This window comes from Mauremys mutica, chromosome 5, assembly GCF_020497125.1.
Source record: "Mauremys mutica isolate MM-2020 ecotype Southern chromosome 5, ASM2049712v1, whole genome shotgun sequence".
Taxonomy (NCBI): Eukaryota; Metazoa; Chordata; order Testudines; family Geoemydidae; genus Mauremys; species Mauremys mutica.
In genome coordinates this window covers 75,287,417-75,312,123 of record NC_059076.1, presented here as the reverse complement: position 1 = coordinate 75,312,123, position 24,707 = coordinate 75,287,417, and the positions used below count along the sequence as shown (strand labels likewise).

The window sequence follows — 24,707 nt, the reverse complement described above, 5'->3', positions numbered from 1 at the left end:
TGTAGTCTGGAAAGAGAGTCCTGGAATTCAGTTGTTTGAACAGACCCGAGTTCCTAAAGATGCGTGCATCATGAACCTTTCCTGACCATCCTATGCTGATGTCAGTGAAATGCCCTGTGGTCCACCAGCGCTTGCAACACCATTGAAAAGTATCCCTTTTGATTTATGTACTCTTTGGTGAGGTTCTGGTGCTAAGATGGGGATATGCATGCCATCTATTGCCCCACCGCAATTAGGAAACCCCATCGTGGCAAAACCATCCACTATGTCCTGCACATTTCCCAGACTCGCTTCCCTTCATGGCAGAAGTCGATTAATGGTCTTGCACACTTGGAGCACAGCAGCAATAAATTGATTCCCCACTAACTGGTAACTGTCTGGCATTGCAAGCTTCCAAATAGCGATAGCCACTCGCTTCTCCGCTGTCAAAGCAGCTCTCATTTTTGTGTTTCTGAACTGCAAGGCAGGGGAAAGCTCTGCACAAAGTTCCTGGAAGGTAGCCTTCCGAATTTGAAAGTTCTGCACCCAATGCTCGTCATCCCATACCTGCAAAACAATGTGGTCCCACCAGTCGGTGCTTGTTTCACGGGACCAGAAACGGTGCTGAACACAGTGCAGCTGCTCTGTGACTGCCAGCAGCAACTGTGAATTGTTGTTTTCAATGGTTTGCAGCAGGGCTGCTAGCAGGACATCGCTATGTTCCACGCTGCAGACCCTACTTTGGCTCTGGAAATACTGCAGGAGAAGGTGCAAGATGTTTGAGTGCACAACTGAGCAGGGTCCATGCTTCTACGGTTATGGCATATGTGCGGCGATTTTAAGGTGCTAAAGCCACTGGGTTGCTTGCCGTTGAGCACAGTGCATCATGGGATACCGATGCAATGTTCCCATTCTCCCCTGTGACAATATTTTGGTCCCATGAGGCACTGCACAAACATCCCAAAACACACTGAGACAAGTTGACTTTGGGATAGCTACCCATGATGCACTGCTTTGTGCATCGATGCAGGCACTGCTAGTGAGGACGCACTCCAGCGACACAATGAGCAATGGTGTGGCCATGCACAATCAACTTAATTAATTCGGAGGCTCCAGATCGAATTAGATAAAGTTGACTTAATTTTTAGGGTAGACAAGCCCTAAGAGTGCTTTAGTGTATTAAGCTAAGCCACCAGAGGGTACTTTTAGTGCACAGTAACAGCGTCCACAGGGGAAGTTAGTGAGGAGTAGCTAGTGTGCTGTAAATTCACATTCTGGCTTATTGCGCACTAACTTCCCCATGCAGGCAAGCCTTCAGTTACGCTAACCACCAGCAGCAGCTTTAACCTCAGATCACTGCACCGTGGAAATGAATATTACCCTTAATCCTTTACAAACAGATGCCAGATAAAAAGGAAAGATGCTAGCCCCAAATGAACAATTTGAAGGTAGTCTGCAAAAAACTTTAAAACTATTCCTGAAGTAACATTTAAAATTCTTTCAGAGAAATGCTGGCTGTTTTCTTGCCCTCCCCCTTCATACATACATGCATCCCTGCAAATATACTACTACATTCTGCTCTGAGTTACACCAATGTAAATGCTCTACAGTCATTACAACTACTTCAGATTTTCTCCAGCATAACTAGGAGAAGAATTAGGCTCCCGTTCCTGGAACAGGTGGGAAGTTAGGAGAGGCCAGTTAGTGAAATAGTTCTGCTAAAGATTACTAAATAATATTTATTGAAATATTTACACTGTTATAACGTGTGGGAAAACCACCACACAACAGCCACTCACACTGTCATATTTTCTTGTTATCATAATTTGATTTTGTGACACCAACACAAAAGTCGATGTGCAAGCACTGTCATACTTCCTGCAATTCTGATTTCAGGCATCTGATTATACCATGATTGAAAAGTGAATTCAGTGTCCTGAGTTTAAAATACTCTTCATTTTGTATAAGGCTAGCACTGTATTATCAATCTCTTCTATGGAAAAAATGAAAAATGTAGCTGGAAGCCCTACCCACATCTGTATGATAGCCAAGAACTCAGCTCCAAACAGCAAACTCTCACGGATACTCACAAGTACATATTAGCACTGCTGCATTCCTGCTGCTGCAGGAAACACTTCTGAAATTCCAGAGAACCTCATAATTGCCTGCAAGTTAGATGTCTTGCTTGGTCTTAACAAATGAATTCATTTGCAGAGCAGACACTGATTTAAATTGTATTCAGTGAATTTAATAAGCTTAAACTGGAATTCTTTTCATGTTGTGCTGAAAGTCAATTTGCATAATTCATTCACATATTCTCAGCAACAATTTGCAATTTAAATAATACTAACTAGTAAATTAATTATATCATTTTAGAATCAATTGAAATGTAAACATACAGTTTACAGAATAAAGTGAATATCTGAACAGCATGAGAAATAATATATGAATGCCAACTTTAATTAATAAATGTTTATCCTTTGTCTATACTTAGACTTTGGAACAAGTCAGACTTTTATGAACCAGTGTTAAGATGAGCAGCAAGTTACAACAGCAGTACAGCAATGTCCTACACTGAAGGTGATTTAGAGACTCAACAAAGCACAATCTCCAAAACGCTATATTATATGAATTCTAAATTGGAAGGATAACATTAATCTAAAGATTACTCTACAAATTATGTTCTGCTTCAGACTTCTTCCTTCACATTGGAGAATCACAGTGACCGGTGAAGCCAAATAATTACACAAAATGAGGTAGGCAGATAGGCTGGAACCCCTATGGTGCAAGATTCGCACAACCAAAACCAACAAATAGCTCATGGCCTACATAGAAACAACCATAAAGCTAAAGAGTATTCCTCTTGGACACAACTGCATCAGCCAAATGACAGAATGGTGATGTTAAAGCAGTGAATCAACCCAGAATATCTACACATTTTTCCTGATCCAAGTGTGACCTCACACAGTTACCCCCTCAAGCTTACTTCACTGACTAAAAAAATCACTAAAATTATAGCGTACCTACCTCTTTCTTTGCTAAACACAGACAACTGGGAACTTCTCCCAGCCCATTTGACTTGATGGAATTTTGATTGTCTCATCCTTCATGACTCTCCAAGATAGCTGCATTCCACAGAAACACTGCAGCTGGAAAGACCTAGCTTAGAGAGAGCCTATGTTTGACTGTGTTCATGCCTAAATGTACGACATCATTTAAAAATGTTTTTTATTGGTATAGTGCATGAGACATCACCACCTCCATTAACCACTGAACATTTAAATGAATACACTTCTAGTCATGGTGGACTGGAGAATGGAAAGAAATAATTTGTGTTACAGATGTTAACACATCTTTTTCATTTTTTACAGCACTAGGATAGAACATGAGCCTTAGAAATATGATGGCTAAAGAGAAGTTTATGAATACATGTTATATTATTAATATATGTAGAAAGCTTAGATTGCCAGAGAAAATTTACTCACTGTTATCTACTGACTGGCCTAAATAAACGGAAACCTAAACCACACTGTTCTGACTGGCTCCACCCTTTGACTAAGCCTCACTTTGTATCTCATTAAGTTACAGTATTATTTTAAAAATGGCACCATTCAGAAAGAATGATTTAAGAATAAATCCATTAAATGATGAAGGTTAGTCCCATTACATAGGGAGAGCATATTTTTAAAATGGTATTTGGCATTATGATGGTGTTTTGTGCTAAAACTGTAATGCTAGACAAAAAGAAAATGTATCTATCTGGAAACAAAGTGCTTGCCTTCCATGAACTGTGTGATGGAATTATCTGCTGTTAGATCAGCATATTAACATGAGGCAGTTAAGAACCGACTTGAAATCAAAAGATTGTGTGAAACCACCCTGAAAAGTGCAAATACAGGTGAATGAGCTAATTAACTCCAAATCTCTATTCTGCGGTTTAAGTAGTATTTTTTTTTTTACTCTTTATGGGCCTGATCCAAAACTGATTGAAGTCAGTAGAAAGACTCCCCATTATTTCACCGGCTTTTGAACTGGCTATTTGCCCTTTAGTCTATTTACTATCATTAGAAGTATTATCAGCACTATCTTCTGCCATTTATAAAAACTGATCTACGCCCACCCCATTATACATCTTAAATAGTATTTAAATTAGTACAATTGCCGTATCTACTGTAACTAAAGAAGTTAAATTAAGATTACTGGGATCAAACAGAGAATGATAAAAAAAATTGTGTACCTTTATAGCTGAAAACAAACAAACAAATGTGTCACTTAGGATAAGTCAGGTTCAGTGGAAAATGGGATTTTGATGAAATAATTGCATATGTGTTTGCTAAAAATAATTTTATTTTTGCTTTAGTGAAGAAGGCTTTAGAGCAGATTTGTTTATTATTAAACCTGTCTTTCTTTAAGAAGCTTAATTTGATCTTCGAACTACCTGCATTTGCTCAGCTGTTTTAGGTATTTTCTGTGTTGAATTTGTAGCTTTTTGCATAGAAGGCACATCCCATTTCCTCTTTATTATCTAGGTATATTTTTTTAAATTAAAGTAATAATGGCACATTAAGTTTTGTAATGATTCTTTCTAGTTCTCTTTCAAAATTAATGCAATTAAACGACAGTCTAAAAATCTAGTAATACAGCACAGAATATAATTGCTTCCTTATAACACCGTAATGCATAAAATCAAATAGAAAGAATTCCAGGGGAAACAATGAATGGTAGCCATCTACTTTACCTTATATTACACTGACTGCTTCATATAATTTCATTTCAACATAAAATAAAGAATTCTATTGTCTACTCTGCTGCCATTTCTCTTGATATTTGAAATATATTTAATTATACAAGGTCACATCTGAACAGGTAAGGCTCTCTGGAGAGAATGAAATTGAACTTTTCCATATCAGATCACTTCTCTCTCCAGAAATGAATTCTTTATTACCCTAAAATTACATGATATTATCCTGAAATGACATGATATGTCTTATTTTTCATCTAGCACATTCCTGGAATTAGGCTGGAGTATAAAAGAAAACTAATGGTTCTGAGAATTGGCTGCTCCAAAAGGTGCACTCTTTCATTACTTACTCTTAATAACTGGCAGTCCACAGCAGGAAAAGCTGTAAGGAGTAAGCCAGTTGCATTTAGAGATGGGAGTTATGGCCTTTTCTTTATGATGTAGCATAAAAAATACGGCAAATTATAACAGCTGTTACGGATGTGTTAAACCTGCCAAAGTTCTGTTTGTGCTAAAAGGTTCCATTCCAAATTGTAAATTACGAGAATTATCCAATTGTTCACATACTGAACGACTTGGAAACACTGTTTGCAGAGAGATGTCACAATTAAAACAAATCATTATGGTGCAGAGAAATGGCACAAAAAGCAATGCAGGCTTTTTTCCAAAATTTCCTTTAGACAGTAAACTTTTGTTCACTGCAACTGTAGTAGATAAAGTAAAATTCAAAGCATCAAGGATTTATAGCTGTAAATATTAGCAATTTGATGCATTTTCATCAGGAAGCCCGCATTTTCTTGTCTAATTATGCAAAGCCAGTGCATGTATGAATAAAATAAATGGCTATTCCCTTTTTTGCCATTGGAATTCACTGTTAGATAGTATTTATTATAATTTTATCAGGAAACAATTATATTACCAGAATTTTAGATTAGCACTTAATTGTATTAAGTCTGAAAGAGAGTAAAAATCAATACAGAATATAATTTATGATTACTGCTTCAGTTTCCCAAATTTATCTGTTGGGTCTTCCAGATTATGTGGAGAGGGTTTTTTTGTTTTGTTTTTGTTTTTTGTTTATTTATTTATTTTTTGCATAGAAAGAAAAGTTTCAAAACAAGAAATACCTAAAAAACCTGCATATATACCCCACCCCCACCTGCATGCACATCTATAGTGGAATCCCATTATAAGATTGATTTTGGAACCCCAGATCTGGTCATATATCTAAATGGTTACTGCATCCATATCCATAAAACAACCTTCTAAATCAATACATAAGTAAAATCTCCACCTTGCAAAGACAACTCAAATTCTAATAAGCATTTTTATGCCCTGAAAGGTGAAATGGTTTATAACTCTCTGTTTGACAGTCTCATCTTCTGTAAATTCGTTGAGTGAAATGTTGGCCCCATTGAAATCAATAGGAATTTTACTATTGACTTCAGTAGGGTCAGGATTTCATCCCATCCCTGGAGATAGGTGGCACATTAGAAAATACTTAGTATCTTTTGTTGTACCTCTGATAGCAGGAAAAAAAAATTCAAGTATCATTTCCAATTCTAACCTCACCATGCATTGCCTCATGAAGTAATATGAAAGAAGACAAAAAACAGAACCAACAGGCAGTATCTATCTATATTTCCAATTCATCACTAAAACCAAGATGCTAACATTTACAAACCAATTTTTATAATCATAAATAAATGGAATCTGCAAGAATTAATTGGGGACATTTTTAGGAATACTGGAGGAAGTGGTTTTGAGGGGAGATTTGAAAAGATAATGACATCACTGACCTATTTAGGAAAGATGTTCCATGTGTAAGAAGCAACATGGAAGAAGGCATGGAGGCGTTTGTATGAGAAGCAGATAAGTGGGAAAATGGTGCTAGTACCATTTTGTAAGCATGAAGAGCTGCAAAAACTGTAAATACTAACTACAGAAGCATAGGTTCTGTCTATTTCATATGTTTGAAGATAGTTTGTGCATACACTACTGTGATTAACTTGCTAGCTGACATTATAGCTGGTCACAAAATCAAGATTTTTCTCCATGGAAAATTGAGAGTTTCCAATAGTAGTTTTCATCCACAAGGAGATAGGACAAGCAGAAATCTGTGGCCAGCAGAGTTAAGAGTACTTAGAAGGACTTTGTGAATATATTAGGAACAAAAAGAATTCTATCAAAGGTATTGGTCCAATATTAAATGGAAACAGTAGAATTGTCAATAATAATGCCGAAAAGGCAGAAGTGTTCAGTACATATTTCTGTTCTGTATTTGGGAAAAGCCAGGTGATGTAATCATATCATGGACAAAGATGAAATACTTTCTATTCCAACAATAACTCAGGAGGATATGAAACAGCAGCTACTAAAATTAGATATTTTAAAATCAGGAGGTCAGAATAACTTGTCTAAGAATTTTAAGGAAGCAAACCCAAGAGCTCTCTGAATCATTAATGTTGATTTTCAATAAGTCTTGGAACACTGGAGAAGTTCCAGAGGACTGGAAGAAAGTTAATGTTGTGCCAATATACTAAAAAGTTAAACGGGTGACCCAGGTAATTATAGGCCTGTCAGCCTGACATTGATCCCAGGCAAAATAATGGAGCCGATTATATGGAACTCAATTAATAATTAAAGGATGGTAATATAATTAATACCAGTCAATTTGGGTTTATGGAAAATAGATCTTATCAAACTAACGATAACCTTTTTGATAAGCTTACAAGTTTCACTGATAAAGGTAATAGTGTGGATATAATAGACTTCTGTATGACATTTCATTTGTTACCAAACATTTTGATCAAGAAACTAGAAAGATATAAAATAAACACAGCACACATTAAATGGTTTAAAGGCTGGCTAACTGGTAGATCTCAAAATGTCATTGTAAACGGAGAATCATCATTTAGCAGGTGTGTTTCTGGGGTCCTGCAGGGATCAGTTGTTTGGCCTACAATACCTAACGTTTTTTATCAATGACCTGGAAGAGAATATAAAATCAATACTGATAAAGTTTACAGATGACACAAAGTTTTGGGGACATGCTAGATAATAGAGAACAGATCACTGATACAGAGCAAACAAGATTGTTTGGTAAGCTGGGTATGAGCAAACCATGTGTCTTTTAATATAGCCAAATACAAAGTCATATAACTAGGAACATACTTACAGGATTGGGGACCTTATTCTGAGAAGAATATGAAAAAAGATTTGGGGGACCATGGTGGATAATCAGCTGAGCTTGTGCACCTAGTGCGAAGCCGTGGCCAAATGGCCAGTTTGATCATTGGATGTATAAAAAGGGGAATACTGAGTAGGAATAGGGAGGTTATATTACCTCTGTAATTGCCACTGACACAAAGCTACTGGAACACTGTGTCTAGTTTTAGTTTCTACCCTTCAAGAAGGATATTTAACAACTGGAGAAGGTTCAGAGAAGAGCTACAAGAAGGATTGGATTGAAGGATGGTTAAAAAATTGGAAAACATCCCTTATAGACCAGGGCCGGCTCCAGGCACCAGCGTAGCAAGCTGGTGCTTGGGGCGGCCCATGGAAGGGGACGGCATGTCTGGGTCTTCGGCGGCAATTCGGCGGCGGGTCCCTCAGTCCCTCTTGGAGGGAAGGACTGGCCGCTGAATTGCTGCTGAAGGATGAAGCAGCGCGGAAGAGCAGCCACCAAAGTGCCGCCGATTGTGGCTTTTTTTCCCCCCCTCTTTGCCACTTGGGGCGGCAAAAAAGTTGGAGTCAGCCCTGTTATTGACTGAGCTCCTTTAGCCTTTCATTATCCGCTTATCAAAGGGAAGGTTAAGGAGCGACTTAATCAGTGTTAATAAACACCTTCATGGGGAATAAGTATTTGATAATAGAGGGCTCCTCAACCTAACAGAGAAAGGTATAACAAGATCCAAAAGCTGGAAGTTGAAGCTAGGATGTCTATAATCATGGGGAGAGTTTTGAGAGACACTCCCCCCCGCCCCAACTGCTCCTCTCCCCCCAAAGACCCACCAAAGGCCCTGCCCCCTGTCCAGGTCAGAGGCCAGTAACCTGAGCCAGGCAGCATGGGATGTCTGCTGCTCTGGCTGGTGCCATGGAGCAGGCAACCTCGGTGTTCTCCCAGCTCCTCCTTCTGATGCTGGTACCTATGGCTGTGGATACTTCTCAGCTCCCTATCTCCTTTTACTACTAGCATACCTGGTAAGAGCCACCCAGGCAGGGAGACCCTGCTCCAAATCTGGCAGACTCCTAGGAGAGCAGTGACCACAGTGGGAGACCATCCCGGCATTCAGCCCTTAGCTACCCCCTGCCTGCACCCTGATCAGTTTTCAAACTTTCTGAGCTGACCCCCCACCCCCCCGCCCAGCCCTTGAGTTATAATTTTTGGTTGTGCCCCTCCCCCCAACCCAGACAGGCTGAGTGGCCTGCTGAGGTGAATCAGGAGTGAAGGTGGCACTCCCTCCCCAGACCCCACCATGCAGAGCTGGTCTGAGCCCCACTGGGCCCTGCCCCTCCCCCTCCTCAATATAGAAGTCAAACTATGCCTATGTCTATAATGCAATCACAGGGTGTGGTTGCAGTTTGAGTAGACATACTTGAGCTAACTTTAATCTAGCTAGTTCAGGTTCTGGAGCAGTCAAGTGGTGCCATGCAAGCACCAGTGTGGACTGTACAAGAGCCAAGAACCTAGGGTTACTACTCACCCACATTAAATGTGCACGGCTGCAGCTTCACTGTTCCAGATCCTGAATTAGTTTAGGTCTGACTGAGCTATAATTAAAATCCTGTTATTTGAAATAAAGTGCAATTGCTGTTTTTAAACACTGAAGGTAATTAACAATTGGAACAACTTCATAAGGGTTGCGGTTGGTTTGCTATCATTGTAAATTTTAAAATCAAGATTAGATGTTTTTCCTAAAATAATTGCTCTAACTCAAAAAGGGATTAATTCAGTTAGTCCCATGGCCCATGTTATGCAAGACATCAGATGAGATGATCACAATGATCCCTTTGGCATTATAATCCATTAATTTTGAAATAAAATTTCTCACTTTGTTTCAATTAGAAATGACATTTTCAAATGAAAAAACAGTTCAAATATGAAAAGTTTTTTCCTCCTAGATTTTCACATACAAACATTTTCCAGGAGGAGGGGATGGGATTAAAAGACAGAAGGAAAAAATTTCCAAATTCAAAAACTGAAAGGAGATTCCCTCCACCCCCCTCAACTGAAACAAAATTACATGTTCAATCAAAATGAAAAAAATATTGTATCTTGAAGTGTCAGTACAAAGTCATAGGGCTGGAAGGAACCTTGAGAAGTCATGTAGTCCTGTGCTTGAGCAGGACCAAGTAAACCTAGAACATCCATGACAGGTGTTTGTCTGAAATCACCTGTTCTTTTAGTCTCTAGTGACAGGCATTCCATTACTCCCCTGAAGCTTGTTCCAGTGCTTACCTATCCTTATAGTTAGCAAGTTTTTCCTAATACCTAACCTAAATCTCTCTTGCTGCAGATTAAGCCCATTACTTCTTCTCCTACCATCAGAGGACATAAAGGACAACTGATCTCTGTCCTCTTTGCAACAGTCCTTAAAACATTTGAAAACTTATTAGGTACTCCCTCAGTCATCTTTTTCAAAGACTAAAAATGCCCAGCATTTTTAAAAGCTTTCCTTGTAGGTCAGGTTTTCTAAACATTTTATCATTTTTGTTGTTGTCCTCTGGACTCTCTCCAATTTGTCCATATCTTTCTTAAAGTGTGAGGCCCCAAACTGGACACAGGCCTAATCAGTGTTGAGTAGAACAGGTCAGTTACCTCCTTTTCTTACATACAACACTCCTGTCAATACCTCCCAGAATGATATCAGCCTTTTCAGCAACTGCATCACATTGACGACTCATTCAATTTGTGCTGAAGTAGATCTTGAGGTAATAGAGGGATAGCTTCCAAATCCACTTCAGCAGTCTACTCCCTAGCCAGCTATTACCCATTTTATAGTTGTGTATTTAATTTTTCCTTCCTAACTATAGTATTTTTTTGCTTTTCTCATTACTGAATTTCATCCTTTTTATTTCACCCCAATTCTCCAATTTGGCAAGGTCATTTTGAATTCTAATCCTGTTCTCCAAAGTGTTAGCAACCTCTCCTAGCTTGGTGTCATCTGCAAATTTTAACATTCCAAGTCATTAATGAAAATATTGACTAGTACCTGAACCAGGACAGGCCCCTGCAGAACCCTGCTAGATACATCCTTCCAGTTTGATAGCAAACTATTGATCACTACTGATTGAATTTTTTTCATTTTGAATTTTCCAGTCAGAGAATCAGACTGGCTCAATGCAATTGACATCCTCCTACTGAAAAAGTCAATTTTAATGAAATCTCATTTTCTACAGGGAATATTTTCATTCAAAAAATTTCAACCAGCTCCAGCTGAAACCTTTCCATCTTATTATTACACTAGAGACTATTCTGCTTCCTTTGGATAATGAGGACCAAATTCTGCTCTCATTTACATTCATACAAAACCAAAATAAATCCATTAAAGAATGAGGCAAGGATTATTATTTGCCTTTTAGTAGCACCTAAAGATGATAATAATTAGGACCTCATCATGCTAGAAGCTTTAGGTAGCAAGCTCTTGAGGCAAGGGCAGTGTATTCCTATGTGTGTCTGTTGTGCCTTGGACATTTGAGGCACAACTGTAAACAAAGAATACAAATGCCTGAATCTGTATGAGTTCGTAAGCCAATGAGAATGCCTGAGTAGTCAAAGCATTTGCAGTCTCCTAGTGCTGAGGAAATGCTGTACATTTTTATATTAACAAATTTCTTGACAATACAAGGTATCATCTTATTATGTAGAAAGGGCATCAGTTATACAAGATGAGAATACAGCAGAATTGAGTTAGTAAAAATTATGAGTTATAGTAAGTGTATGCTGTAAAAGTTAGATCAGTTATTTGCTTTTAATTAGTTCACTCCAATTTCTCCTCTCTTCTATTTTTAATTTCTCTGATAACACCTTCAGTGCTTTCGCTATACAGTAGATTTTCTTTATCCTTTATCTAACTTCGAGCCCCCTCAGGCAATTGAATTAAATTTCAAATCTCAGTTAAGCCTAGTTCATGATATCTTTTGACATGTTAATCCATTTCAGCAGATCCAGAGCAAAGGCAAAAATGAACAAGTAAAGCCAACACAACTGCCACTGCTTCGTAGAAATGAAAAGGGTGACGACTTTTGAGGAATAGCTTTCCAATGATTTCTACTGTGGCAAAAGAGGGAGAGAGTAAAGGGTGAAATACACCTCTACCTCGATATAACGCTGTCCTTGGGAGCCAAAAAATCTTACTGCATTATATGTGAAACCGCGTTATATCGAACTTGATTTGATCTGCCTGAGCGCACAGCCCCGCCCCCCCCGGAGCGCTGCTTTACCGCATTATATCCAAATTCGTGTTATATTGGGTGGCGTTATCAGGGCCGGCTCTAGGTTTTTTGATGCCCCAAGCAAAAAAAATTTTGGCTGCCCCCCCGCTGGGTTTTTTTGGCCTTTACAGGTTTGCACTTTGCAGTTTTGTTTTGACTGTTTAAAATTAAAAAAAATGAAAACAGAGAATTTGTAGTTAGTGAAATAAAACAATTTCCTACTAGTGTAATTTTAACATTTAATTTTAACAAAAATACAATTACAAACAATTTGAGTTCAACTATACACTGTGATGAAAAACATTAGTCTCTTCCAGTTTCTCATAAATTAAAAGAATTTATATGAACTGATTTTTTCTGGTTTTCACACTTACGTAGTCTTTTAATAAGTCAGTAAAATCTAAATTTTTTGCAATAGTACTTTCAACTGAAATTAATGCGAGTCCTGACAAACGATTTTGAGACATGGTGGACCTCATATAATTTTTTAGTAATTTCAGTTTTGAGAAACTGCACTCCCCAGAAGCCACTGATACTGGTAATGTTAAAACAACGTGTAATGCTATAGCAGTGTTTGGAGTGAAAAAATCATTTCTTGCTATAAATTCTAATACTTTTAGAGGAGAAGTTTTAGGACTTCTTAGCTCAGATAAAGCTATTAATTCATCATACAATTCTACTGCATCAATGTCAGCAGCATTATTAGTACTGAGCGCTAAATGTAGGTCTTGGCAGTGCTTCATAAGCTCTTCTTTGGAAAACTGATTTTTAATATTTCCAATCTCGTATAAAAATTCAAAAGTTTCACAATGACCATGCAACTGATAAAATCTTTCTTCAATGGAAGTTATAGCTACATCCAAAATACAACATTCAACCTTAAACCTTTTGTTTGGATCGAGAATAGGATCCTCATGATCCTCATAACAAAACGGTCTTGATTTTTCCTGAGGACAAATGAATTGTTGAGGTGCAAACATCGGTTCAAAATCAAGATCCTCTGCTATTGTTGTTGCTTCTTTGACAGTTTCTTCAAACCCTTCATCTGAACAGTATTTTTTTAAATATTCCAGCGTTTTATTTAAAATCGTCTTTGCCTCGGATATGTTTATGGTTATGTTCTGCATAACTTTGCTGGTCAAATTAATTTGATTTAGAATATTATGCCAAATAACTGTGCAACATGAAAATTGAAACTGCATCATTTTCTGAGCCAATGTTTCACTTCATGTCGAAATGAAGGATCATACGACAAGTCCTGGCTTATTTCGAATAGTACATTGTAAATCTCTCCTGATGAATATCGAATGGTCTAATAGCATCTATCCTGCTTTCCCATCTAGTTTGACTTAGAGGTTTAAGTGTGAGCTTTTGTTCAAGATGCTTCTTCAAGACTGCCCAATGGTGTGCAGAAGCACTAAAAAGTTGTAAATGGCTTGCACTGTGGTAAAATATGAAACAGCATTTTTAGATGATTTGCCGGCATCACTGATAACCAGATTGAGCAAATGTGCATGGCAAAGAATGAAAAAAGCTTGATTGTTTAAATTCAATATTCTTTGCTGTACGCCTGCATGTTGTCCTCGCGTGTTTGAGCCGTTATTGTACCCTTGGCCACGCATATTTTCTAAAGGTATTCCACAGTGTTCCAATCTCTGTAGAATTACATCTGTGAGGGCTTCCCCAGTACTTTTGTTCACTGGTATAAATTCTAGAAAGTGTTCACAAATTTTCACTTCTGCATTTTCATCAATTTTCAGAAATCATAAAACTATTGACATTTGCTCGGTTTTGCTCAGATCTTGAGTACTATCAACTATAACTGAGTAATATTTGGCATGTTTCAAATTCGGTAAAATTTCATTACGCACTCCATTAGAAATCAATTCTATTATCTCATTTTGTGTATTTTTACCCAAATAATGGGTGTGAATGTCTCCATCTTTCACTCTTCATACATGCTCAGCCATAACATTATCAAATTTTGTCAATAACTCAACCAATTTTAAGAAATTTCCACTGTTATTCTCATATAAAATATCCAAGGATCCATGGAATTCGAGGCACTGTTCGGCTAGGAAATTAATGATTGTCAGTAAATGTTCCAACACCGCGTGACAAAGTAGAATTTCTGAATTTAGTTGACGTTACTGTACTGCATAGATTGTTGTACCGGAACATAATCTGTTTGACAGCTCAATCCAATTTGTCAATGAGCGTAAATGATTTGTTGATGTTTCATGTTCTTTCAAATGCTGATGCAAATTTCGCCTTAAATTTCGCTCGTCATTAAAACCTGCAGTTGCCAGAAGAATGTCTGAGTTACAGAATAGTTTGCAGCAAACACAAAAAACTACATCTTTGGTCCGTGAATACACTAACCACAATCTATTAATTTGTTCCCCTTTTTCATTTTTTTCTTCATACTGGATGGCATAAATCGACAATTTGACTTATTAAATGGATATTCAAATGTAGGATCTAGTTTTGAAGGACCTTTTTTCACAATCATTCACATTGCATTAGTAATTATTGTTGGCCATGTACTTGGATCCGATCCTATGTCAGTCTCTCCACCTGCCAATAATTGTTCTTCAGTTTTAGATTTGGATAACAGTTCTTCGTTTCTGGACTCTTCAGCTGAAGTAGTAAATCTTTGGATGGATTGTGATTGTTCATCTTTATCAGTTAGTGAAGATAATCTTTGGTCAGATTGTTGTTCATCTTTATCAGTTGTTAAAGGTAATCTTTGGTTCGATTGGTCTTCACCAGTTGATGAATAATCACCTTCAATGCATTGCTTAGAGTTTTCTCCTTGATTGTCAACTTTTTAAAAATACTTTTTTGAAGAACGAGATAGTTTTTCTAATTCTTTTTGCCGTTTCTTTCTTTGTTGCTGGTAGGAGCACCGGAAAGTCATTTGGTCATTTTTGTCATTTTCATTTTAGCCCTATAACCACTGGCACCGATGTGAAATGGAAATTAGCGCGAATGGCATCAATAGAGCAGCACAGTACACACATGTAATCGTGATTTGAGTGACCGTGTTACAACTTGACATGATATTTTTCATGTCACACTCCTATTGCACTACTGTACTTGCCATAGGTAAGGTGCTAGTCATTGAGGCGAAAGAGCTCCCAGTGAGCTCGGATACACACTGGACCCAGCCCTGCTGGCATTTTCCCAGCGCTGAGACTGCCCAGCTGGGAGCCCGAGGGGCATGCAGTGGAGAGAGCTCTGGGGCTGGAGGAGCCAAGGAAGAGGTGCTGGGCTTGCTGGACAGATGCTGCCCCTCTCTGCCAGGTTGCTTGCCCCCTGCAGGAGGGGAGGCAGAAGGAGATTCCAGGCACCGGCTGTGCGGGGCTGGAGAGGGAGGTGGCAGCCTCTGTGGCTCCAGCAGGCAGAAGCTCCCCAGAGGTCTCGGGGACCATCCTGCCTGGCCCGACTCTTACCTTACTGCGGCTCTGGCCCGAGGTGGATTCATCTTCCATCACCAACCCTCCCGCGGCTGGGGGTTGGGGCTGCTGCTGGATCCCAGCCCCGCTCATCCTCAGTCTTCGCCTTGGCCCTGGCAGGAGTTTGGCTCAGCCCGGGCTGCTGCTCCACTCCCCTCTCCCCTCCCCTGACAGGAGGTGATGCAGAGGGGAGGAGGAGGAGGCGGCAGAGGCGGGGACAAGCCGAGGAGGAGCGGCCTTCCCGGGTGCCATGTTCCTCCCATCCTTTGCAGCCAGGGCAGGGCCGCGCTACTGGCTCCCGCCTGGGGGATGGCCGCTGACCGCGGGAGAGCGGTGGGGACAAGCCGAGGAGTGGCCCATCCTCTGCAGCCAGGGCAGGGCTGCGCTACCGGCTCCTGCCACTCTCCTGTGGTCAGCAGTCCCCCCCTGCACCCCCAGGTGGGAGCTGGTAGCACGGCCCTGCCATGGCTGCAGAGGACGGGCTGCTCCTCCTCGGCTTGTCGCGGCGGGGACAAGCCGAGGAGAAGCGGCCTGTCCTCTGCAGCCGGGGCAGGGCCACGCTACCGGCTCTCGCCTGAAGTTGGGGAGGTGGCTGCTGTCCGCGGGAGAGTGGTAGGGACATGCTCCCCATTTAGCCGGCTCCCTGCCTCGCTACGCTCCGGTGGCAGAACAAGCTGTTTACCACCCCCCTGGGGCAGTCAGGAACCAGCCCAGGACGCTGCCTCAGGTTTGAGTTTGAGCCCCACCATTATGCCGCCCCATATATTTTGCCGCCTCAAGCAACTGCTTGTTTAGCTGGTGCCTAGAGCCACCCCTGGGCGTTATAACGGGGTAGAGGTGTACATACCATTCTGAAAAGTGCAATGTATGTTCTAAGCTTTCCTGGAGCTTTGAAAGAGAAACTGCTTTGGTTTAGTCTAATCCACCTAATTACAAACAGGAACAAGGTTGAATTTCTTCTCTTTAATAAAGCAAGGGTAAAACTGGAATAATCCCAGAGATGTCTGTGGAGTGACTACAGATTTACATCTGTGAACAAGAGTAGAATTGGTCCTGAATCACTAAAATTTACAGAAGGGTTTCTTAAACTTAGTGCATTGACCATTTTATGAGAAATTGGCATCATGACAGTCTGATGACATAGTTGGAGACACAAGAAATGTTGAACTACTCTTAAATTTAATCTCTTAATTTCCTTAAATAATATAATTTATCTTGCAAGACTTGCTCTTTTCCTGTTACATATTCAAATACTGATCACCCTTCCTGTGTCTCAAACTATATCACCAGACTGGATTTCCTGTTGGAAAGTTACAGTAAAGTGATAACTCACTGAACTGGACTTGAGCTTGTAGTCATGATGTGGGAAAAATTCCAATTAACATCAAAGGGAGTTCACACACACCAGTGGTTTAGGGCTCAGCTATATTCCCAGATGAGAGAAACCAGCACTATTAATAGGGAAAGACATTGAAACTAGTATTTCTAAAGCTAGTTTTAAAATTAATTTTTAACATATACATTGTGGGCCTCTATTCTGACATCAGTGGGACTCAGAGCAAGGGCCCATATAGGAGTATTTTTAAAAATACTTTTTTGAAGAACGAGATAGTTTTTCTAATTCTTTTTGCCGTTTCTTTCTTTGTTGCTGGTAGGAGCACCGGAAAGTCATTTGGTCATTTTTGTCATTTTCATTTTAGCCCTATAACCACTGGCACCGATGTGAAATGGAAATTAGCGCGAATGGCATCAATAGAGCAGCACAGTACACACATGACACACATTAGGTACCAATGACATAGGGAAGGGTAGGAGAGATGTCCTGGAAGCCAAATTTAGGCTGCTAGGGAAGAGACTGAAATCCAGGACCTCTATGGTGGCATTTTCAGAAATGCTCCCAGTTCCACGCGCAGGGCCAGGTAGGCAGGCAGAGCTTCAGAGTCTCAATGCGTGGATGAGACGATGGTGTAGAGAGGAGGGGTTCACATTCATTAGGAACTGGGGAAACGTCTGGGATGGGAGGAGCCTATACAGGAGAGATGGGCTCCACCTAAACCAAAGTGGAACCAGACTGCTGGCACTAAACATTAAAAAGGTTGTAGAGCAGTTTTTAAACTAGGAGATGGGGGAAAGCCGACTGCTGCAGAGGTGCGTGTGGATCGGACACAGACTTCTCTTAGGGGAGAGTCTGATGATAGAGAATCTCCAGGTTATAGTCAGGAGCAGAGGAATGAGAAGTATAATGTAAGGGCCGGATCAGATGACAAACAGTCACATAAAAAAGAATCTGGCACATCAGAAAAAGGCAGGCTAATAAACAGGGACAAGTTTTTAAAGTGCTTGTACACAAATGCCAGAAGTCTAAATAATAAGATGGGTGAACTAGAGTGCCTTGTGATAAAGGAGGATATAGATATAATAGGCATCACAGAAACCTGGTGGACTGAGACCAATCAATGGGACACAATCATTCCGGGGTACAAAATATATCGGAAGGACAGAACAGGCCATGCAGGGGGAGGAGTGGCACTATATGTTAAAGAAAGTGTAGATTCAATGAAGTAGATTCAAATGAAGTAAAAATCTTAAGCGAATCCACAGGTTCCATAGAGTCTCTCTGGATAGAAATTTCATGCTCTAGTAAAAATATAACAGTAGGGATCTATTATCGACCACCTGACCAGGACAGTAATAGTGATGATGAAATGCTAAGGGAAATTAGAGAGGCTATCAAAATTAAGAACCCAATAATAGTGGGGGATTTCAATTATCCCCATATTGACTGGGAACATTTCACTTCAGGACGAAATGCAGAGATAAAATTTCTCGATACTTTAAATGACTGCTTCATGGAGCAGCTGGTACGGGAACCCACAAGGGGAGAGGCGACTCTAGATTTAATCCTGAGTGGAGCGTAGGAGCTGGTCCAAGAGGTAACTATAGCAGGACCGCTTGGAAATAGTGACCATAATACAATAGCATTCAACATCCCTGTGGTGGGAAGAACATCTCAACTGCCCAACACTGTGGCCTTTAATTTCAAAAGGGGGAACTATACAAAAATGAGGGGTTAGTTAGACAAAAGTTAAAAGGTACAGTGACTAAAGTGAAATCCCTGCAAGTTGCGTGGGCCCTTTTTAAAGACACCATAATAGAGGCCCAACTTCAATGTATACCCCAAATTAAGAAAAACAGTAAAAGAACTAAAAAAGAGCCACCGTGGCTTAACAACCATGTAAAAGAAGCAGTGAGAGATAAAAAGACTTCCTTTAAAAAGTGGAAGTCAAATCCCAGTGAGGCAAATAGAAAGGAGCACAAACACTGCCAACTTAAGTGCAAGAGTGTAATAAGAAAAGCCAAAGAGGAGTTTGAAGAACGGCTAGCCATAAACTCCAAAGGTAATAACAAAATGTTTTTTAAGTACATCAGAAGCAGGAAGCCTGCTAAACAACCAGTGGGGCCCCTTGACGATGAAAATACAAAAGGAGCGCTTAAAGATGATAAAGTCATTGCGGAGAAACTAAATGGATTCTTTGCTTCAGTCTTCACGGCTGAGGATGTTAGGGAGATTCCCAGACCTGAGCTGGCTTTTGTAGGTGACAAATCTGAGGAACTGTCACAGATTGAAGTGTCACTAGAGGAGGTTTTGGAATTAATTGATAAACTCAACATTAACAAGTCACCGGGACCAGATGGCATTCACCCAAGAGTTCTGAAAGAACTCAAATGTGAAGTTGCAGAACTATTAACCAAGGTTTGTAACCTGTCCTTTAAATCGGCTTCGGTACCCAATGACTGGAAGTTAGCTAATGTAACGCCAATATTTAAAAAGGGCTCTAGGGGTGATCCTGGCAATTACAGACCGGTAAGTCTAACGTCAGTACCGGGCAAATTAGTTGAAACAATAGTAAAGAATAAAATTGTCAGACACATAGAAAAACATAAACTCTTGAGCAATAGTCAACATGGTTTCTGTAAAGGGAAATCGTGTCTTACTAATCTATTAGAGTTCTTTGAAGGGGTCAACAAACATGTGGACAAGGGGGATCCGGTGGACATAGTGTACTTAGATTTCCAGAAAGCCTTTGACAAGGTCCCTCACCAAAGGCTCTTACGTAAATTAAGCTGTCATGGGATAAAAGGAAAGGTCCTTTCATGGATTGAGAACTGGTTAAAGGACAGGGAACAAAGGGTAGGAATTAATGGTAAATTCTCAGAATGGAGAGGGGTAACTAGTGGTGTTCCCCAAGGGTCAGTCCTAGGACCAATCCTATTCAATTTATTCATAAATGATCTGGAGAAAGGGGTAAACAGTGAGGTGGCAAAGTTTGCAGATGACACTAAACTACTCAAGATAGTTAAGACCAAAGCAGATTGTGAAGAACTTCAAAAAGATCTCACAAAACTAAGTGATTGGGCAACAAAATGGCAAATGAAATTTAATGTGGATAAATGTAAAGTAATGCACATTGGAAAAAATAACCCCAACTATACATACAACATGATGGGGGCTAATTTAGCTACAACGAGTCAGGAAAAAGATCTTGGAGTTATCGTGGATAGTTCTCTGAAGATGTCCACGCAGTGTGCAGAGGCGGTCAAAAAAGCAAACAGGATGTTAGGAATCATTAAAAAGGGGATAGAGAATAAGACTGAGAATATATTATTGCCCTTATATAAATCCATGGTACGCCCACATCTCGAATACTGTGTACAGATGTGGTCTCCTCACCTCAAAAAAGATATTCTAGCACTAGAAAAGGTTCAGAAAAGAGCAACTAAAATGATTAGGGGTTTAGAGAGGGTCCCATATGAGGAAAGATTAAAGAGGCTAGGACTCTTCAGTTTGGAAAAGAGGAGACTAAGGGGGGACATGATAGAGGTATATAAAATCATGAGTGATGTTGAGAAAGTGGATAAGGAAAAGTTATTTACTTATTCCCATAATACAAGAACTAGGGGTCACCAAATGAAATTAATAGGCAGCAGGTTTAAAACAAATAAAAGGAAGTTCTTCTTCACGCAGCGCACAGTCAACTTGTGGAACTCCTTACCTGAGGAGGTTGTGAAGGCTAGGACTATAACAATGTTTAAAAGGGGACTGGATAAATTCATGGTGGCTAAGTCCATAAATGGCTATTAGCCAGGATGGGTAAGAATGGTGTCCCTAGCCTCTGTTCGTCAGAGGATGGAGATGGATGGCAGGAGAGAGATCACTTGATCATTGCCTGTTAGGTTCACTCCCTCAGGGGCACCTGGCATTGGCCACTGTCGGTAGACAGATACTGGGCTAGATGGACCTTTGGTCTGACCCGGTACGGCCTTTCTTATGTTCTTATGTTCTTATGAGTGGGCCCTAAGGTGTGATCCTTACCCAATACAGTTACTGAAAGTTTTCAGTGGGAACAGTATTGAGCCCAGGCGTGGCTCTAGCTTTTTTTTGCCACCTCACGCACGGCAGGCAGGCTGCCTTCGGCGGCTTGCCTGCGGGAGGGCCTCAGTCCGCAGATTTGGCGGCTTGCCTGCGGGAGGTCCGCTGGTCCCGTGGCTTCGGTGTACCCGCCGCCGAATTGCTGCCGAATCTGTGGGCCTGTGGGAGGTCCACCGGTCAAGCCACGGAAGGCTGCATGACTGCTGCTCCCCGCGGCTTGCCACCCCAGGCACACGCTTGCTGCACTGGTGGCCAGAGCCACCACTGATTGAGCCCTTAATTAGTAAAGGCAAACTTCTGCTCCTAGTTCCACACAGCAGATCTCACCTCCAGACATACTGCTCTTCCTTCTTGTGTGAATCTCCCATCGACATGATTAATAGTTCCACAAACACATGGAGAGTAGACTATCCAAGTTGAGAACAAACACTGCAGATGTGAGAGCAGAATGTAATGGGTTTACCAACCCCATACTGAGCTAAGGTAGAAGGAAGGAGAGAGTGTGCTTTCACTTCACATCTTTAGTTAGTTCATCATAACTTTCCTAAGTGTCCCTGTGTAGACAAGCCATTAGATACTCTAGTGATGAACACAGTATAGGAACAAAGACAAGCAGATTAGGGAGATAACACCAACTCTCTCAACCTTCCCTTCTTTTACTACATCACTGCTTCTTTCAAGTCTCTCCCTCTTTTTTATTTTTTAACTATGTCTCCAATTTGATATCAGAGTTAAGTTAAATTATGTCTAGTAGGAGTTAATCTCTTAAAAATTAAAAAGGTAAGTAAAATGCAAGGAATTAAATGAAAGGTTTTATCACAGAGAATGTGATCTGTGGGGTAAATATAATGTTGAAGGGATAGTGGATAAAAGAGTTATATATGCCACAATGCTCCAGGCATTGTAAAAAAATTCTAAAAGGATTTTTTTTAGTCATCCTAGAATCATTTTTAGTCAGCAAAATATCAGAGTGCATTTTTAAATTGCTAACCATTTCTGCAGCCAGTTCGCTCTTGCTGATCTATGAGATAATCTCTTTTTGAAGAAGTTCTCAACATACTAGGAGTATGTACACTATGGCTATTATATCAGCATATATACGGCACTGTAGCTATGCCAGCATGACCCATAATGTAGATGCAGCCTACACTGATAGAAGGGATTTTTCTATCAATGTAGAGATATCATGCCCCACCCCTTTTGAGCAACAGTAACTAGCTCAATGGAAGCATTCTTCCATTGACCTAGTTGTGTCTACACAGGAGGTTAGACTGGCATAGATATGTCATTTAGGGTGTGGATTTTTCACACCCCGACCAATGTAGCTATGTCAACCTAAATTGTAAGTGTAGACCAGGTCATTATGAACCAGACCCTAAAGACAACTTCTAGAACAATAACAACCATTTAGGCAAAAGTGTGAATTTCCCTCACAGCACCATGCTCAATTCAGCCATTAATGTACCACTTTCATACATGGGGAAGGTGAATGGCTGTTAGTCCATCACCACACAACAGCCCATACTTATTTCTGTTGTTTTCTCTCACAGCCAGAGCTCTGATACTGTCCCAGTCTGTTCTCACAGCACATCCTACTCGCTCCTCCTAGCTGGAACTCAGCCTTCTGGAATTAGCATCCAGTGATGGCCAGTCCACGCCGCTTCCCGCAGCTCCCATTGGCTGGGAACAGTGAACCGCAGACACTGGGTGCTGCGGGTGGCCATGCCTGCAGACGGTAATGTAAACACTTTCTCATGGCCCACTAGTGGAGTATCCTGACAGGCCACATGCAGGCTGCCCACCACTGCTCTAGATCCCCCAAACATCTTCGGTTCAAACTCCATCTGAGTTTCCCCACAGGAGCTTCCTGCTCCCTGGGCTCCTCTCTTCACAGCTTGCTTAGTCTTCCCTGCAAGAGCCCTTCAGGCTCCCTGCAGTCTCTCTCCTTTCCTGCTCTGGGCTTTTCCCTTCAGATTCAGGGCCATTCAGGAGCTTTCTTGCTCCCTACCTGGCTCTTTCAACAACTGGGGACTGTCAGCACTTAAACCTGCCTTCTTTTATCAACTGATTGGTCTCAGATGGAGCTTATCCTGTAATCAGGGCTGCCTTAGCTCCATGATCTCTAGCTCACAGTGCAAGCCACTCTGTTACACATGGGTCTTGGGAGACTTCGGGCCAGATATTGATACCCTTACATTGTGTAACACCTTATTTCATGTGTTAATAAAAATAAATAAATAAATGTACACTTTACTCTGTTTATATCCATCTGTTGTCTCTTGTCTGATACAGTACTTACATTGGAAGTTCTTTGGGGCAGGGGCTTGCTTTGTACAACACCTAGCACAATGGGGTCTTCATCTGTGACTAGGTCTCCGAGGTGCTACAATAATACAAATAAATAAATAATAATAATAATTAAGGCTAAGATTTAGTCATGGGTATTTTTAGTAAAATCATGGACTGGTCATGGGAAATAAACAAAAATTCATGGACCGTGACCTGTCTATGACTTTTACTATAAACCTCCCTGATTAAATCTTAGCAGCTCCTGGGGCTCCGGAGCACTGCTGCTCTGGGTGGCCCTGGGACACCATTGCTCTGTGGGGCTCCAGAGATCAACGGCTGGCCTCTGCTACAGCAGCAGGGTCTGACTGCCCCCCCACCCGCTACTCCAATGCTCCTGGGGATTGCTGCTGCTTCAGTGGCCCATGGGACTAGTGGCACTGGCCACTGTTTGGGTGACTCCAAGGCCAGCTGCTCAGGTGGCCCTGGAGTCAACAACACTGGCAGCTGCAGAAGTCATAGAGGTCTCAGAAAGTCACGGAACCTGTGACTTCTTTGACAGACTTGCAGCCTTAATAATAATTAATAATTACTTCATTTGTAGAATAAGGTAGTATTCAATCTGAGTAAAGATATTAAAATCAGGCCATTATTGGGTTGGTAAGAGGCTGAGGTCTGCAGTAAGGTATCAAAATAACTCTGGGTACAAACTTCTATCTGTGACCTGCAGCAGGAGTGAACATTTGCTAATTGGAGCTGGAAGAACTACTGCCATGCTGTGACAAACTTTAAAAATGGTAATTCCTTCTTAATTTCTTTCTCTTTATAAAACAGTTACCAGGATATGTTTGTGCAAATAGTTGATTTTTCTTTTATCATCAGTCTGCTTTAGCTGCCCAGTTCCCTCAGTGATGTTGCATTGTGATGTTTATGGCATCACAATTCAAACAGTGGAAGTGACTGAGCTGTCAAAATACCAGGCTACTGAAATGGTGAATGAGTCAGATAAAGAAACTGGTTGGTTTGAAAGACGACAGTTTCTGTTCCTGCACATCTTGTCACAGTCATCATCAGCAATAAGAAAGCAACATGACAATTTAATGGAGGTTTAAATAAAATATTACATTTTGTAAAGTTTGCCAGAGTATGGCTGTGTTTTATTAAGAGAACAGTGATATATAATTAGCCAATAAGTTGCAAGTACTTCCTTCTTCCCTAAGTGGGGTATTTGTGTGTAGGGGGTGGGGGAGGGAGTCAAACCAACTTAAAATGTCTAAACAAGCCTTGAGAACATAAAGGTGTTGCACATCCTATGTCCAGGGCCGGTGTAAGGATGTTTCGCACCCTAGACGAAACTTCCACCTTGCGCCCCTCC

At 40.7% G+C, this 24,707-nt stretch overlaps 1 protein-coding gene across 5 annotated transcripts in view; it reads right to left on the bottom strand.

The window, feature by feature from the left end:
• The window catches only part of GALNTL6 (polypeptide N-acetylgalactosaminyltransferase like 6), a 542,002-nt gene that overhangs the window by 266,294 nt on the left and 251,001 nt on the right, over positions 1 to 24,707 (bottom strand). The window contains exon 1 of one of the 5 annotated variants that reach the window (XM_045018343.1): positions 3,007 to 3,117. The exons of the other annotated variants lie outside the window; for them this stretch is intronic. Coding sequence (XP_044874278.1) covers positions 3,007 to 3,082 — 76 coding nt within the window. The 5' untranslated portion in view covers positions 3,083 to 3,117. Of the gene's footprint in view, positions 1 to 3,006; positions 3,118 to 24,707 lie in introns of those variants that run through there. 5 annotated transcript variants of the gene reach the window in all.